Source organism: Hemitrygon akajei, chromosome 21, assembly GCF_048418815.1.
Source record: "Hemitrygon akajei chromosome 21, sHemAka1.3, whole genome shotgun sequence".
NCBI classification, from domain to species: Eukaryota; Metazoa; Chordata; class Chondrichthyes; order Myliobatiformes; family Dasyatidae; genus Hemitrygon; species Hemitrygon akajei.
Window position 1 is genome coordinate 10325190 of NC_133144.1, and position 12612 is coordinate 10337801.

General features: G+C 48.8%; 1 protein-coding gene across 3 annotated transcripts in view; it reads left to right on the top strand.

Annotated features, from left to right (window-relative positions):
• The window catches only part of fes (FES proto-oncogene, tyrosine kinase), a 109185-nt gene that overhangs the window by 62666 nt on the left and 33907 nt on the right, over positions 1–12612 (top strand). For all 3 annotated transcript variants that reach the window (XM_073024771.1, XM_073024770.1, XM_073024773.1), the window contains exons 7-12: positions 65–184; positions 6435–6557; positions 8082–8268; positions 8985–9062; positions 10122–10331; positions 12088–12210. In XM_073024771.1, the coding sequence (XP_072880872.1) occupies positions 65–184; positions 6435–6557; positions 8082–8268; positions 8985–9062; positions 10122–10331; positions 12088–12210 (841 nt within the window). The remainder of the gene's footprint in view (positions 1–64; positions 185–6434; positions 6558–8081; positions 8269–8984; positions 9063–10121; positions 10332–12087; positions 12211–12612) is intronic.

The following is a 12612-nucleotide window of genomic DNA, read 5'->3' on the forward strand; positions in this document are numbered from 1 at the left end:
GACAGGTGTGAAGCTTGAGTGGATCGCCATTACACCTCACTCTGACTCTTCATGTCCCGCACAGGACGGTGACGGAGCTGCCCCCGATCGTTACCTTTGACAGCAGCCTCTTGGAGGACTTGGACGACTTGCAAGTGGGCGAGCTGCAGGTGAACGACCTGACCATCGAGTCAGTGCAGCACAGGTGAGTGTGTGCAGCCAACCATGCATGTCACTGCCGTGTGTGTGCTCATCGGAACATGGCGTGTTGGACCACACCTGTGTATGTGGGTAGTCGTAGGCTCTCGTGAATGTCAGAATCGGTTTACTATCATTGACATAAGTTGTGTCATTTGTTCTGTGGCATCGGTACAGTGCAATGCATTTAAAAATTACTCTGGCTTTCATTAGGAAATATAGAAATAAACAGTGCAAAGGAGAGTGAGGGAGTGTTCATGGGTTTATGGATCATTCAGAAATCTGATGGCGGAGGGGAAGAAGCTGTTCCTAAAACATTGAGTGTGTGTCTTCAGGCTCCTGTGCCTCCTCCCTGATGGTAGCAGTAAGAACACAATGTGACCTGGATGGTGAGGGTCCTTAATGATCAGCGCCACTCTGTTGAGGCATCGCCTTTTGAGGATGTCCTCAGTGCTGGGGAGGCTAGTGCCCGTGATGCAGCCCTCTGCCTCAATTTCTGATCCATGACATTGGATTCTCCATAACAGAGGGCGATGCAACCAGTCAGAATTTGTAATAAGACAAAGTTAAACTCTGTGTGTGCTATGAATCATGGCGTCGAGGTTCATGCACACCGGCACCAAGCTGTCTCTCAGTGGAGCACGGAAGCTGGTGGTCCTGTGGATAGCAAGCAAGGTCCCATCAGGAAATATATCAGATGGAAAGTTGCGTAGAGTGTTGGCAGATGGAATTTAATCCGGACTAGTGCAAGGTGTCACATTTCGGGGTTCAGGAATACTCAGTAAATGGTCAGGCACAAAGGAATGTTGATGAAGAGAGGGATCGTCGGGTTCAGGTCCACAGTTCCCTGAAAGTAGCAACACAGGTCAAAGTTCAACCTACATTTATCACCAAAGTATGTATACTATGCACAATCTTGAGATTTGTCTTCTTGCAGGCAGCCACAAAACAAAGAAACATAATAGAAACATAGAAAAACCTGCAACACAGTACAGTGCTGCGCCAAACATGTATAGAAATTACCTCGGGTTACCCACAGCCCTCTATTTTTCTAAGCTCCCTGTACCTATCCAGGAGTCTCTTAAAAGATCCTATCGTATCCGCCTCCACCACTGTTGCCAGCAGACCATTCCACGCACTCACCACTCTCTGTGTAAAAAAAAAACACTTACCCCTGACATCTCTGTACCTACTTCCAAGCACCTTAAAACTGTGCCCTGTCGTGTTAGCCATTTCAGCCCTGGGTAAAAGCCTCTGACTATCCACACGATCAATGCCTCTCATCATCTTGTACATCTCTGTCAGGTCACCTCCTATCCTCCATTGCCTCAAGGAGAAAAGTTCACTCAACCTATTCTCATAAGGCATGCTCCCAATCCATGCAACATCCTTGTGAACACGAGGAAATCTGCAGATGCTGGAAATTCGAACAACACACACAAAATGCTGGTGGAACACAGCAGGCCAGGCAGCATCTATAGGGAGAAGCACTGTCGACGTTTTGGGACGAGACCCTTCATCAGGACATCCTTGTAAATCTCCTCTGCACCCTTGCTATAGTTTCCACATCCTTCCTGTAGCGAGGTGACCAGAAATGAGCACAGTACTCCAAGTGGGGTCTGACCAGTGTCCTATATAGCTGTAACATTACCTCATGGCTCTTGAACTCAATCCCACGGTTGATGAAGGCCAATACACTGAATGCCTTCTTAACCACAGAGTCAATCTGCACAGCAGCTTTGAGTGTCTTATGGACTTGAACCCCAGGATCCCTCTGATCCTCCACACTGCCAAGAGTCTTACCATTAATACTATATTTTGCCATCCTATTTGACCTACCAAAATGAACCACCTCACACTTATCTGGGTTAAACTCCATCTGCCATTTCTCAGCCCAGTTTTGCATCCTATCAATGTCCCGCTGTAACCTCTGACAACCCTCAACACTATCCACAACACCCCCAACCTTTGTGTCATCAGCAAATTTACTAACCCATCCCTCCACTTCCTCATCCAGGTCATTTATAAAAATCACGAAGAATAAGGGTCCCAGAACAGATCCCTGAGGCACATCACTGGTCACCAACCTCCATGCAGAATATGACCCATCTACAACCACTCTTTACCTTCTGTGGGCAAGCCAGTTCTGGATCCACAAAGCAATGTCCCCTTGGATCCCATGCCTCCTTACTTTCTCATTAAGCCTTGTATGGGGTACCTTATCAAATGCCTTGCTGAAATCCATGTACACTACATAAATCCTGTTCATAAATGTTCATATGTTCATAAATCCTGCCTCTCAGGATCTTCTCCATCAACTTACCAACCACTAAAGTAAGACTCACTGGTCCATAATATCCTGGGCTATCTCTACTCCCTTTCTTGAATAAGGGAACAACATCCGCAACCATCCAATCCTCTGGAACCTCTCCCACCCCCACTGATGATGCAAAGATCATTGCCAGAGGCTCAGCGATCTCCTCCCACGTCTCCCACAGTAGCCTGGGGTACATCTTGTCTGGTCCCGGTGTCTTATCCAACAGGAGCCTGATGGCGACAGGCCACAGCCACAGAGCCAGTTCGGAGCTGAGACAAGAGCCAAAGGTTGCAGGTCACAGCTGTAGAGTCAGTTCAGCACTGAGGCGAGTAAAGCCTTGGAGTAGTGAGCTGAACACCAGTTCGGTCTTTGCCCTCAACCTCAATGCCTTTTTAAAAAAAATCTAGCATAGCACTTAAATCGGTTAACCATCTGTCATTTTTAGCTCTTGGGTCAGAGCCCTGCACTTTGATCTGGCCTGAAGTCTGCTCCAGCATTGGCCGATCGGCTGATGAAGAATGCTTGCCTTCATCGGCTAGGGCAGAAACTATAAACATTTGTCTGCTACTCGCAACTTCACAAAACACTGGTTAGTGTACAGAAGGAATATTTATTCAAAGTTCAAAGTAAATTGAGTATCAAAGTACATATATGTCACCATATACAATACTGAGATTCATTTTCTTGTGGGTATACTCAATATATCCATAGATTAAAACCATAACAGATTCAGTGAAAAACCACACTAACTTGGGTGTTCAACCATTATGCAAAAGATAGCAATCTGTGCAAATACAAAAGGGAAGAAATAATACAAAATAAGCGATAAATATTGAGAACATGAGAAAGTGAGTCCATTGCTGGTGGGAACAGTTCGAGGATGGAGCAAGTAAAGATATCCCCTTTGGTTGTTGGTTGAGGGGTAGTAACTGTTCTGGAACCTGGTGATGTGGGTTCTGAGGCTCCTGTACCTTCTTCCTGATGGCAGCAGCGAGAAGAGAGCCTGGCCTGGATGGTGGGTATCACTGGTGATGGATGCTGCTTTCCTGCGACAGTGTTTCTTATAGATGTGCTCAGTGGTGGGGAGGGCTTTACCCACGCTGCATCCATGATTTTTTGTAGGATTTTCTGTTAAGGGTTTTCAAACCAGGTTGTGATGCAGCCAGATTACATACTCTCCACTGAACACCTACAGAAGCTTGTCAAAGCTTTAGATGTCATGCAGAATCTCTGCAAACTCCTAAGGAAGTTGAGGTGCTGCTGTGCTTTCTTCATAATTACACTTTCGTGCTGAGCCCAGGACAGGTCCTCCAAAATAATAACACCTAGGAATTTAAACTTGCTGACCCTCTCCACCTCTGATCCTCTGATGAGGACTGGCTCACCAGTCTCTGGTTTCCTTCTGAAGTCAATAATCAGCTCCTTGATCTTGCTGACACTGAGTGAGAGGTTGTTGTTATGGCAGCACTCAGACAGATTTTCAATCTCTCACCTCTATGCTGACTCATCGCCACCTTTGATTCAGCAAACTTGAATATGGCATTTCATGGAGGATGTGTTTGTGTTGGAGTGAGGGCTGAGGAGATTAGACCATGAGATATAGGAGCAGAAGCAGGCCATTCGGCCCATCAAGTCTGCACCGCCTTTCAATCATGGGCTGATCCAATTCTTCTAGTCCTCCACACTCCCCTGCTTTCACCCCATACCCTCTGATGCCCTGGCTAATCAAGAACTTGTCTATCTCTGTTGTAAGTACACCCAATGACTTGGCCTCCACAGCCACTGGTGGCAATAAATTCCACAGATTTACCACCCTCTGACTAAAGTAATTTCTCCACATCGCAGTTCTAAATGGACGTCCTTCAATCCTAAAGTTGTGCGCTCTTGTCCTAGAATCCCCTACCATGGGAAACAACTTTGCCATATCTAATCTGTTCAGGCCTTTTAACATTCGGAATGTTTCTATGAGATCTTCCCTCATTCTCCTGAACTCCAGGGAGTACAGCCCAAGAGCTGCCAGACGTTCCTCATATAGTAACCTTTTCATTCCTGGAATCATTCTCATGAATCTTCTGAACCCTCTCCAATGTCAGTATATCCTTTCTAAATTAAGGAGCCCAAAATTGCACACAATACTCCAAGTGTGGTCTCCCGAGTGCCTTATAGAGCCTCAACATCACATCCCTGCTCTTATATTCTATATCTCTGGAAATGAATGTCAACATTGCATTTGCCTTCTTCACCACCGACTCATCCTGGAGATTAACCTTTAGGGTACGCTGCACAACTTAGGGTCCGTTTGCATCTCTACATTTTGAATTCTCTTCCCATCTAAATAATAGTATGCCCATTTATTTCTTCCACCAAAGCGCATGACCATACACTTTCCAACATAGTATTTCATTTGCCACTTCTTTGCCCCTTTACCACTGATGCCAGGCTAACAGGTCTATAGTTTCCTTTCTGCTGCCTCCCACCCTTCTTAATTAGCGGAGTAACATTTGCAATTTTCCAGTCATCAGGTACAGTGCCAGAATCTATCGATTCTTGAAAGATCATCGTTAATCTCTTTAGCTACTTCCGTCAGAACCCAGGTCCAGGAGATTTATCCACCCTCAGACCATTAAGCTTCCTGAGCACCTTCTCAGTCATTGTTTTCACTGCACATACTTCACTTCCCTGACAATCTTGAATGTCCGGTATACTGTGGATGTCTTCCAATGTGAAGACTGATGCAAAATATGCATTCAGTTCCTCTGCCATCTCTGCGTCTCTCATTACAATATCTCCAATGTCAATTTGTGTTGGTCCTATATCTACCCTCGACTCTCTTTTACCCTTTATATACTTAAAAAAGCTTTCAGTATCTTCTTTGATATTAATCGTCAGTTTCCTTTCATAATTCCTTCCTAATAACCTTCTTAAGTTTTCCTTCTTCCTTCTGCAAGTTTTTTAAATCTTCCCAATCCTCTATCGTCCCACTAGCTTTGGCTTCCTTGTGCTTTGGCCCTCTCTTCTGCTTTTATTTTGACTCTGACTTCACTTGTCCTTCTTCCATTCAAATATTTGTTCTTATTTGGAATATATCTGTCTTGCACTTCCCTCATTTTTCACAGAAACTCCAGCCATTGCTGCTTTGCTGTCCTTCCTGCTAGTGTCCCTTTCCAGTCAACTTCGGCCAGTTCCCGTCATGCCATTGTAATTCCCTTTATTCCACTGAAATACCGACACGTTGGATTTTATTTTTTTCCCTCTCAAATTTCATCAGAATGCTGCTTGGATTGAGTTATGGAGAGAGATTGAATAGGCTGAGCTTGTTTTTCCTGGAGTGAAGGAGTCTGAAGGATGACCTGATAGAGATATATAAAATTATGAGAGGTAGGTATAGAGTAGAAAGTTATGTTCTTTTTCGTGGTAGTTGTATCAAAACCAAGAGGGCATGGGTTTCAAGGAGCTTTAAAGAGGATTTGGAGGGGAAAATTGTTCACACAGAGAGTGGTTGATATGTGGATTGTGCTGCCAAAGGAAGTGGTGAATTCAGATATGAATTCTATGCTTAACATCATTTAGACTGACAAGGCATTGAAGGGTACAGACCTCACTGTGGGGGTGACGGGGAGAAGGTGGAAGAATGGGGTTTAAAAAAGGCATGATTGAATGGTGGAGCAAACTCAATGGCCGTATTCTACCCCAATATCCCAGTTCGAAGTTGGCATATGTGATGAGCGTAGATGGGCAGAGAGTTTAATGTGGAAGCCATGGGTCAAAGGGCCTGTTTCAGTGTGGTACAACTCTCCACATTGGGACGGTGTTAGCTGCCTTGTCTGCAAGGTGGGTCACGACGTCCTCCAGGTTGGGATTGTGTTCTTGACACCTGGCTTGTTTGCGATGCATGTCTGGCCGGGGCGGTGTGCACTGACATCCCTGTGTTCCTGCCCAGCCTAACGGCAATCGAGGAGGAGCTGCAGACTCTGACGGAGACCATCGACAACCGCCAGGCCACCAGCAGACAGATCTTCAATGAGATAACGGTGGAGAAGCAGTCCGCAGGCTTCCGGTCAGGGTGAGCACCACGGCTGGCAAGGGCTGGCACGCACTGCACCGCTTCTCGGGGATCACCGTGAGTGTCATGGTGATGGGACATCTAGAATTCCAAGTACATACGAGTCACCATACACAACCCCGAGATTCATTTTCTTGTGGGCATTCACAGAATACGCAAGAAGCACAATAGAATCAGTGAAAGATCGCACCCAACAGGGTGGACAAACAACCAATGTGCAAAAGACAACAAACTGTGCAACTACAATAAGAGAAAAATAAATAATAAATAAATTAATAAATAAACAATATATATCATGAACATGAGATGAAGGGTCCTTGAAAGTGAGTCCATAGGTTGTGGGATAGGTTGAGTGATTCAAAACCCTGATACTTGAGGGATAATTACTGTTCCTGAACCTGGCAGTGTGTGTCCAGAGGCTCCTGTACCTCCTTCCTGATGGCAGCAGCGAAAAGAGAGCATGTCCAGAGAGTGGGAGAATCCCATCATAGTTCATGGATAAACCAAGCTGTATGTCCTCCAGCACAGACACCATCCCAGCCACCCATCTCCCATCACTGGCCCCTTCTTTCACTGCCTCTCACTCCTACTCTCACCTCTCCTGTAGACTGACTGACTGACAGAGTCTGCACTGCCCGTCCACCAATCCCACATCACTCCTGCATTCCTGTTGTCCCTTCCCTCTGAGGGGGCAATTTACTACTGACCAGCATGTCCTGGGAATGTGGAGGGAACTGGAGTGCCCGTTCACAGTGAGGCTCCGCACAGACATTGCCTGAGGCCAGGATCGAACTCTGGTCTCTGGAGCTGCCAGGTAATGGCTCCACAAACTTTTCTTAAAGCTCTCAATAGTCTGGGACCAGAGTGCACATGATCATTTTCGTTTTATAACCCTGCTCGAGCTCTCAGGTCTTCTGCCACCAGTCTGTTCAATTAAAAAAATCTCCCTCAAAAGATAATTGGCACAATACTAACTTGTGGGGCCACAGCTCCACCACTCAGGGTGGAGACGAAGAGTTATTTTCTGCTTGGTGAATCCTTGGAGTTCTGTGATTCCACTCCCCGCCTCCTGAGAGCAGAGGGCACTCAGTCGGTGCCAAGGTGGGTGGGATTATTGGACACTGGGGTTACAGCTGGGAATGGGTATTGGCTAGTGGGATAGCAGCACGTAGCGGAGGGGCAGAGTGAGCTACGTTTCCTTCCCCTCCCGAGGCCCCTCCCGTTGGTGCTGCCCTCCGGTGTTCTCCCAGTTCTGCGCGCATACGTGCGTTCGTCTGCGGACTGCTACAAGCTCGTTCTTGCCAACAGTCATCCATGCACCTCCAATCTGCAGGACGTTTCACTCAAGGACTTGGGCTATATTATATTTTTTGTGTTTACTGCTGTCTTTTATGTGCTGTGTGCTGTTGGTGATGTGTTTTGCACCTTGGCCCAGAGGAACGCTGTTTCGTTTGGCTGTGTTCATGTGTGGTTGAATGACAATTAAACTTCAACATGAATTTGAACCTCTGATGTGCCTGGCAGAGTCTACGTCTTCAGCAAGAAGTGTGCTCTGGAAGAGAGTTACCAGCAGGAGAGAGCCTTGATGTGTACCAAGGCTCGACTGGACGCCCAAAAGCTGCAGCTCGAACACAAGCTGAGGGAGTTGGGAGACAGGGAGCCCCCCACGGCCCTGGGCACTGACGAGGATCGCTACTCCGTCACCTCAGCGGTGAGGCACCACCAGACACAGGCTGGGGTGGGGGAGGGAGCGAGGCAGCGGGCGGGGTGGCTGGAGGTGGGCAACAGGGAGGATGCCGATGAGTACCACTTCCCCATCGCGTCAGCAGTGAGGCAACATCGGATCCAGGCAGCCTCCTGAGGAGGTCAGCGGGAGGAGTGGAGATGGGGGCAGGTGAATGGAGGGGAGACAGGAGGTTGGAGTCGAAGGAGATGTGGGAGAAACAATGATACGATCACTGGCAGGGTGCGGGGGGAGCGAGTCAAGGGAACGATACCAGCAGGGACAGAGTGGAGTTGCAGTCCAACAGTGGTGAGGTCTGTGGTGGGGGAGGGGCCAGCGGGGTGGGGCGGAGGGGAAGTACTCCCCCTCCCAACTCACCACTCCCCTTCCTCCCCAATCCCCCCTCCTTGCCCTTGCCTTCCCTCCCCATTCCACCTCACTCCAACCTCCACTCATGTCCTTGCCCCCCAACCCATCACCCACCCTTCAACCCTTTATCCCTTTCCCCTGTCCTCCCCCACCCAACCCCACTCCCCACTCCCCTCCACTCATCTCCACACCCTCCCCCACCTCTCCCCTCTCCCCCCACCTTCCCATTCCAATCCCTTTCACCCTCTCCCTCTTCTCTCCTCCTCCTTCCCATCTCTCTGCCCCTTATTGCTCCTTGCCTGGGCATTCTGACACGGTCTGTCTCTCACCCTCAGGGGAAGGACGGTGTCCGGCCCATGACCCTGGAGACATTGAAGAACCACATCTCGGGACTCTTCAAGCCCAAGTTCAGTGTAAGTGGCTCCTAGTTCCTCGCACCAGTTTCCCTGGGGATGTCGAGCGTGACAAGCGATGGGATTGAGCTGTGATGTGAAGGAACAGACTGGATAATAGACCAGCAGATGGATCAGCCGTGATGAAATGGCGGAGCAGACTCGATGGGCCGAACGGCCTGTTTCTGCTTCTATAGCTTATAGTCTGATGGACCCAGGATGCCACGTGGGCAGCAAGCTGGCGTAGCAGTTTGTGTGGTGTTGGAGTTCAAAGTTCAATCCTGGCATCCTCCCGGTGTTCCGGTTTTCTACCGTAGTCCAAAGATGTAATGGCTAGTAGGTTAATTAATTGGTCACTGTAGATTCTCCCGTGATTAAGGTTAAAGCAGTTGCTGGCAGCATGCCTCAAAAGGCCTGTATCTCTGTATCCGCACTGTATCTCTAAATGACCAAATTAAGTAATGGACCACTGTCTGAGTACATTCTTCTTGCCCTTGCCACCCTGTCCTGCTGTAGAGTGCCCTGGTCGGCATTGACACCCCCCCACACCTGGATCACCGAGTGACCGTCCTATGGGGACAATGGGACTTGGCTCTGAGCCCCTGCGTGGGCCTCGTCTCCATCCTCTGCTCCCCTGGAGATTTCTTCCTGGCTCACAAGTCTGTGTGGTGGTGGGGGCATCGCTGGGTTGGTAAGGGTGGCACAGCAGCAGTACAGCCAGCGTAACCTTTAACAGCGCTCGCGATCAGGGCAGAAACCCCGCCACGGTCCGTCCTCCCCCTGACCATGTGAGTTTCCTCCGGGTGCTCCGGTTTCCTCCCACATTCCAAAGTTGTGCAGGTTGGAGTTACTAAGTTGTGGGGATGCTATACTGGCCCCGGAAACATGGCAACGCTAGCGGGCAGGCCCAGCACAGCCTTGGACAGTGTTAGTTGTTGACACAAATAACGCATTTCATTATACGTTTCAATGTACATATGACAAATAAGGCTAAGACTCATCTTTTAAAAACGTGGGGAGGGGAGTGTTGAGGGGAAGGGGTCAAAGCTGTCTTCATGCACTGTGTTCTGGCTCCCCCAGCTTCCCCCGCTGCTGCCCATCATCCCGGCTGTACAGAAGCCCCTGACCCAACAGGCCTGGTACCACGGCGCCATCCCACGACTGGAAACTCAGCAACTCCTGACCACCGAAGGAGACTTCCTGGTGCGAGAGAGCCAGAACAAGGGGGAGTACGTCCTGTCCGTGATGTCCGCGGGACAGTGCCGCCATTTCATCATTCAGCACTTGGACGTAAGTGTGGTCCTGCCTGTTGGTCCCGTCCATTGCTGTGTGAGGGGCCAATCTGCAGATGCTGGTAATCCTGAGCAACGCAAAATGCTGGAGGAGCTCAGCCCGTCAGGTATTTATTCCTCTCCAGAGATGCTGCCTGACCTGCTGAGTTCCTCCAGCATCCTGTGCCTGATGTAGATGGCAGAAGGGATTTGTCCGTGATGTATTGGGCGTAGTCCACAATCCTCTGCAGCTTCTTGTGTTCCGGTGCATGTGAATCGCTGGGCCAGACCGTGATGCAACAGTCAGGTTACTTTCAACAGTAGAACACACAAAAGATGCCGGAGATGCCGGCAGCATCTTGGAGTGAAACAAACAGTCAAAGTTTTGGGGTCTCTGCCCGCAATTTTGACTGCTTATTCCCTTCCACAGCTGTTGCCTGACCTGCTGATTTCCTCCTCTATTTGGTGTGTGTTCTTCTGGCTTTCCAGCATCTGCAGTGTCTATCTGCAGAATTTCGTTAGAGTGCTCTATGACGTGCTAAATCTCCTTAACGGAAGAATGTTTCGACACTGGCATGCCTTCAGTGTTTGACTGTGTAACAGCAACACACACAAAATGCTGAAGGAACTGTGTAGATCAGGCAGCGTCTATGGAAAGGAATAAACGGTCAACAATCCAGGCTGACCTTTCAGCAGGGCTGGAAAGGAAGGATGCAGAAACCGGAATAAGAATGGGGGTGGGGAAGGACTTCAGACTGGAAGGTGACGGGGGAGTCAGGTGGGTGGGGGAGGGTTTTGATAGGCAGGTGTGGAGAGGCGGGAAGAGATATCCATTGCTCCCAATGTGGCACAATGGTGTGATCCAACATCGGTGAGACTCAACACTTCGTCAAGCACATTTGCTCCATCCGCAGAAAACAGGATTTCCCGGTGGCCAGCCATTTTAATTCCTAACCCCATCCCCATTCCAACATGTCAGTCCATGGCCTCATCTTCTGCCACCAGGAGGCCACACTCTGGTTGGAGAAGCACCACCATTCCATCTAACCTGACAGCATGAACGTCAGTTTCTCCTTCTGGTAATCTTTTGCCCTCCCCCTTCCCTCTTTGCCAATTCCCCACACTGGACCCTGTCTTACCTCTTCTCTTCATCTGCCTATCACCTCCCTCCTCCTTCCCTTTCTCCCATGGTCCACTCTTCTCTCCTATCAGATTCCTTCTTCTCCAGCCACTTACTTTCTCCACCTATCACCTCCCAGCTTCTTACTTCATCCCCCCCTCCCCCAGCCAGCTGGACTCACCCATCACCTTCCAATTAGACCCCCTTCTACCCCCCCCTCCAAATTCATATTCTGGCACCTTCCTCTTCCTTTCCAGTCCTGAAGAAGGGCCTCAAACATCATTTATTTGTTCATTTCCACAGATGCTCCCAGACCAGCAGAGTCCCTCCAGCATATAGTGTGTGTTGCTCTGGATTTCCAGCGTCTGCAGAATCTCTTGTGTTTATGAGAGTACCACAGGGAAGTTGAACGTAGGGTGCCATATATCATGCAGAAAGTATCTGGTTACAATGCACAGGTACAAAATGCCAAACGCATTGAACAATGTAGACTATCTCATGCAGGAATAGAAGTTCCTGCATTTATTGGTATCTTTCTTCAGGAGAAGATCATTCTCAATACGTTAAGACACGTTGGTTGGCAATTTTAGTTTGGTGTCGTTTGAGTTAGAGGCAGAGCTGTGGATGTCTGATTTGCCCTCTTGTTTCTCAACAGTCACAGTATCGATTTGATGGTGACAGTTTTCCCACCATCCCTCTGCTCATTGACAACCTCCTGAAGACTGGGCAGCCCGTCACCAAGAAAACGGGGGCGACATTGATCAGGCCTGTTGTGAAGGTGCCCCACAGCGTTCCTCACCTGTGACAAACTTTCCCACCTATTCGTCTCTTCTCCCATGCTTCCACACTCTCTACTTCACACCCTCTCTCACTTCCACTTCGCTTTTACTGTTCTCTTCCTCTTTCGTTTTTCACCCCTTCTCTCAATGACTTTTTCACTCTATCTATTTTGTCTTGGAGTACCGTGCACCCCCCTCGCGGGTTCTCCTGTGCATTTTATACACGTTCCAGTACTCTGTATCTCTCTCCTGCCCTCTGTAACTCTCTCTCTCCTCACCCTCTCTCTTCCTCCTACTCTCTCATCTCTCTCTCACACTCTCTATCTCTCAATTTCTCAACTCACCCTGTCTTCCCTCAACTGGCCCTCTGTCTTCCACTCCCCCATGTCCCCATGCCCCTC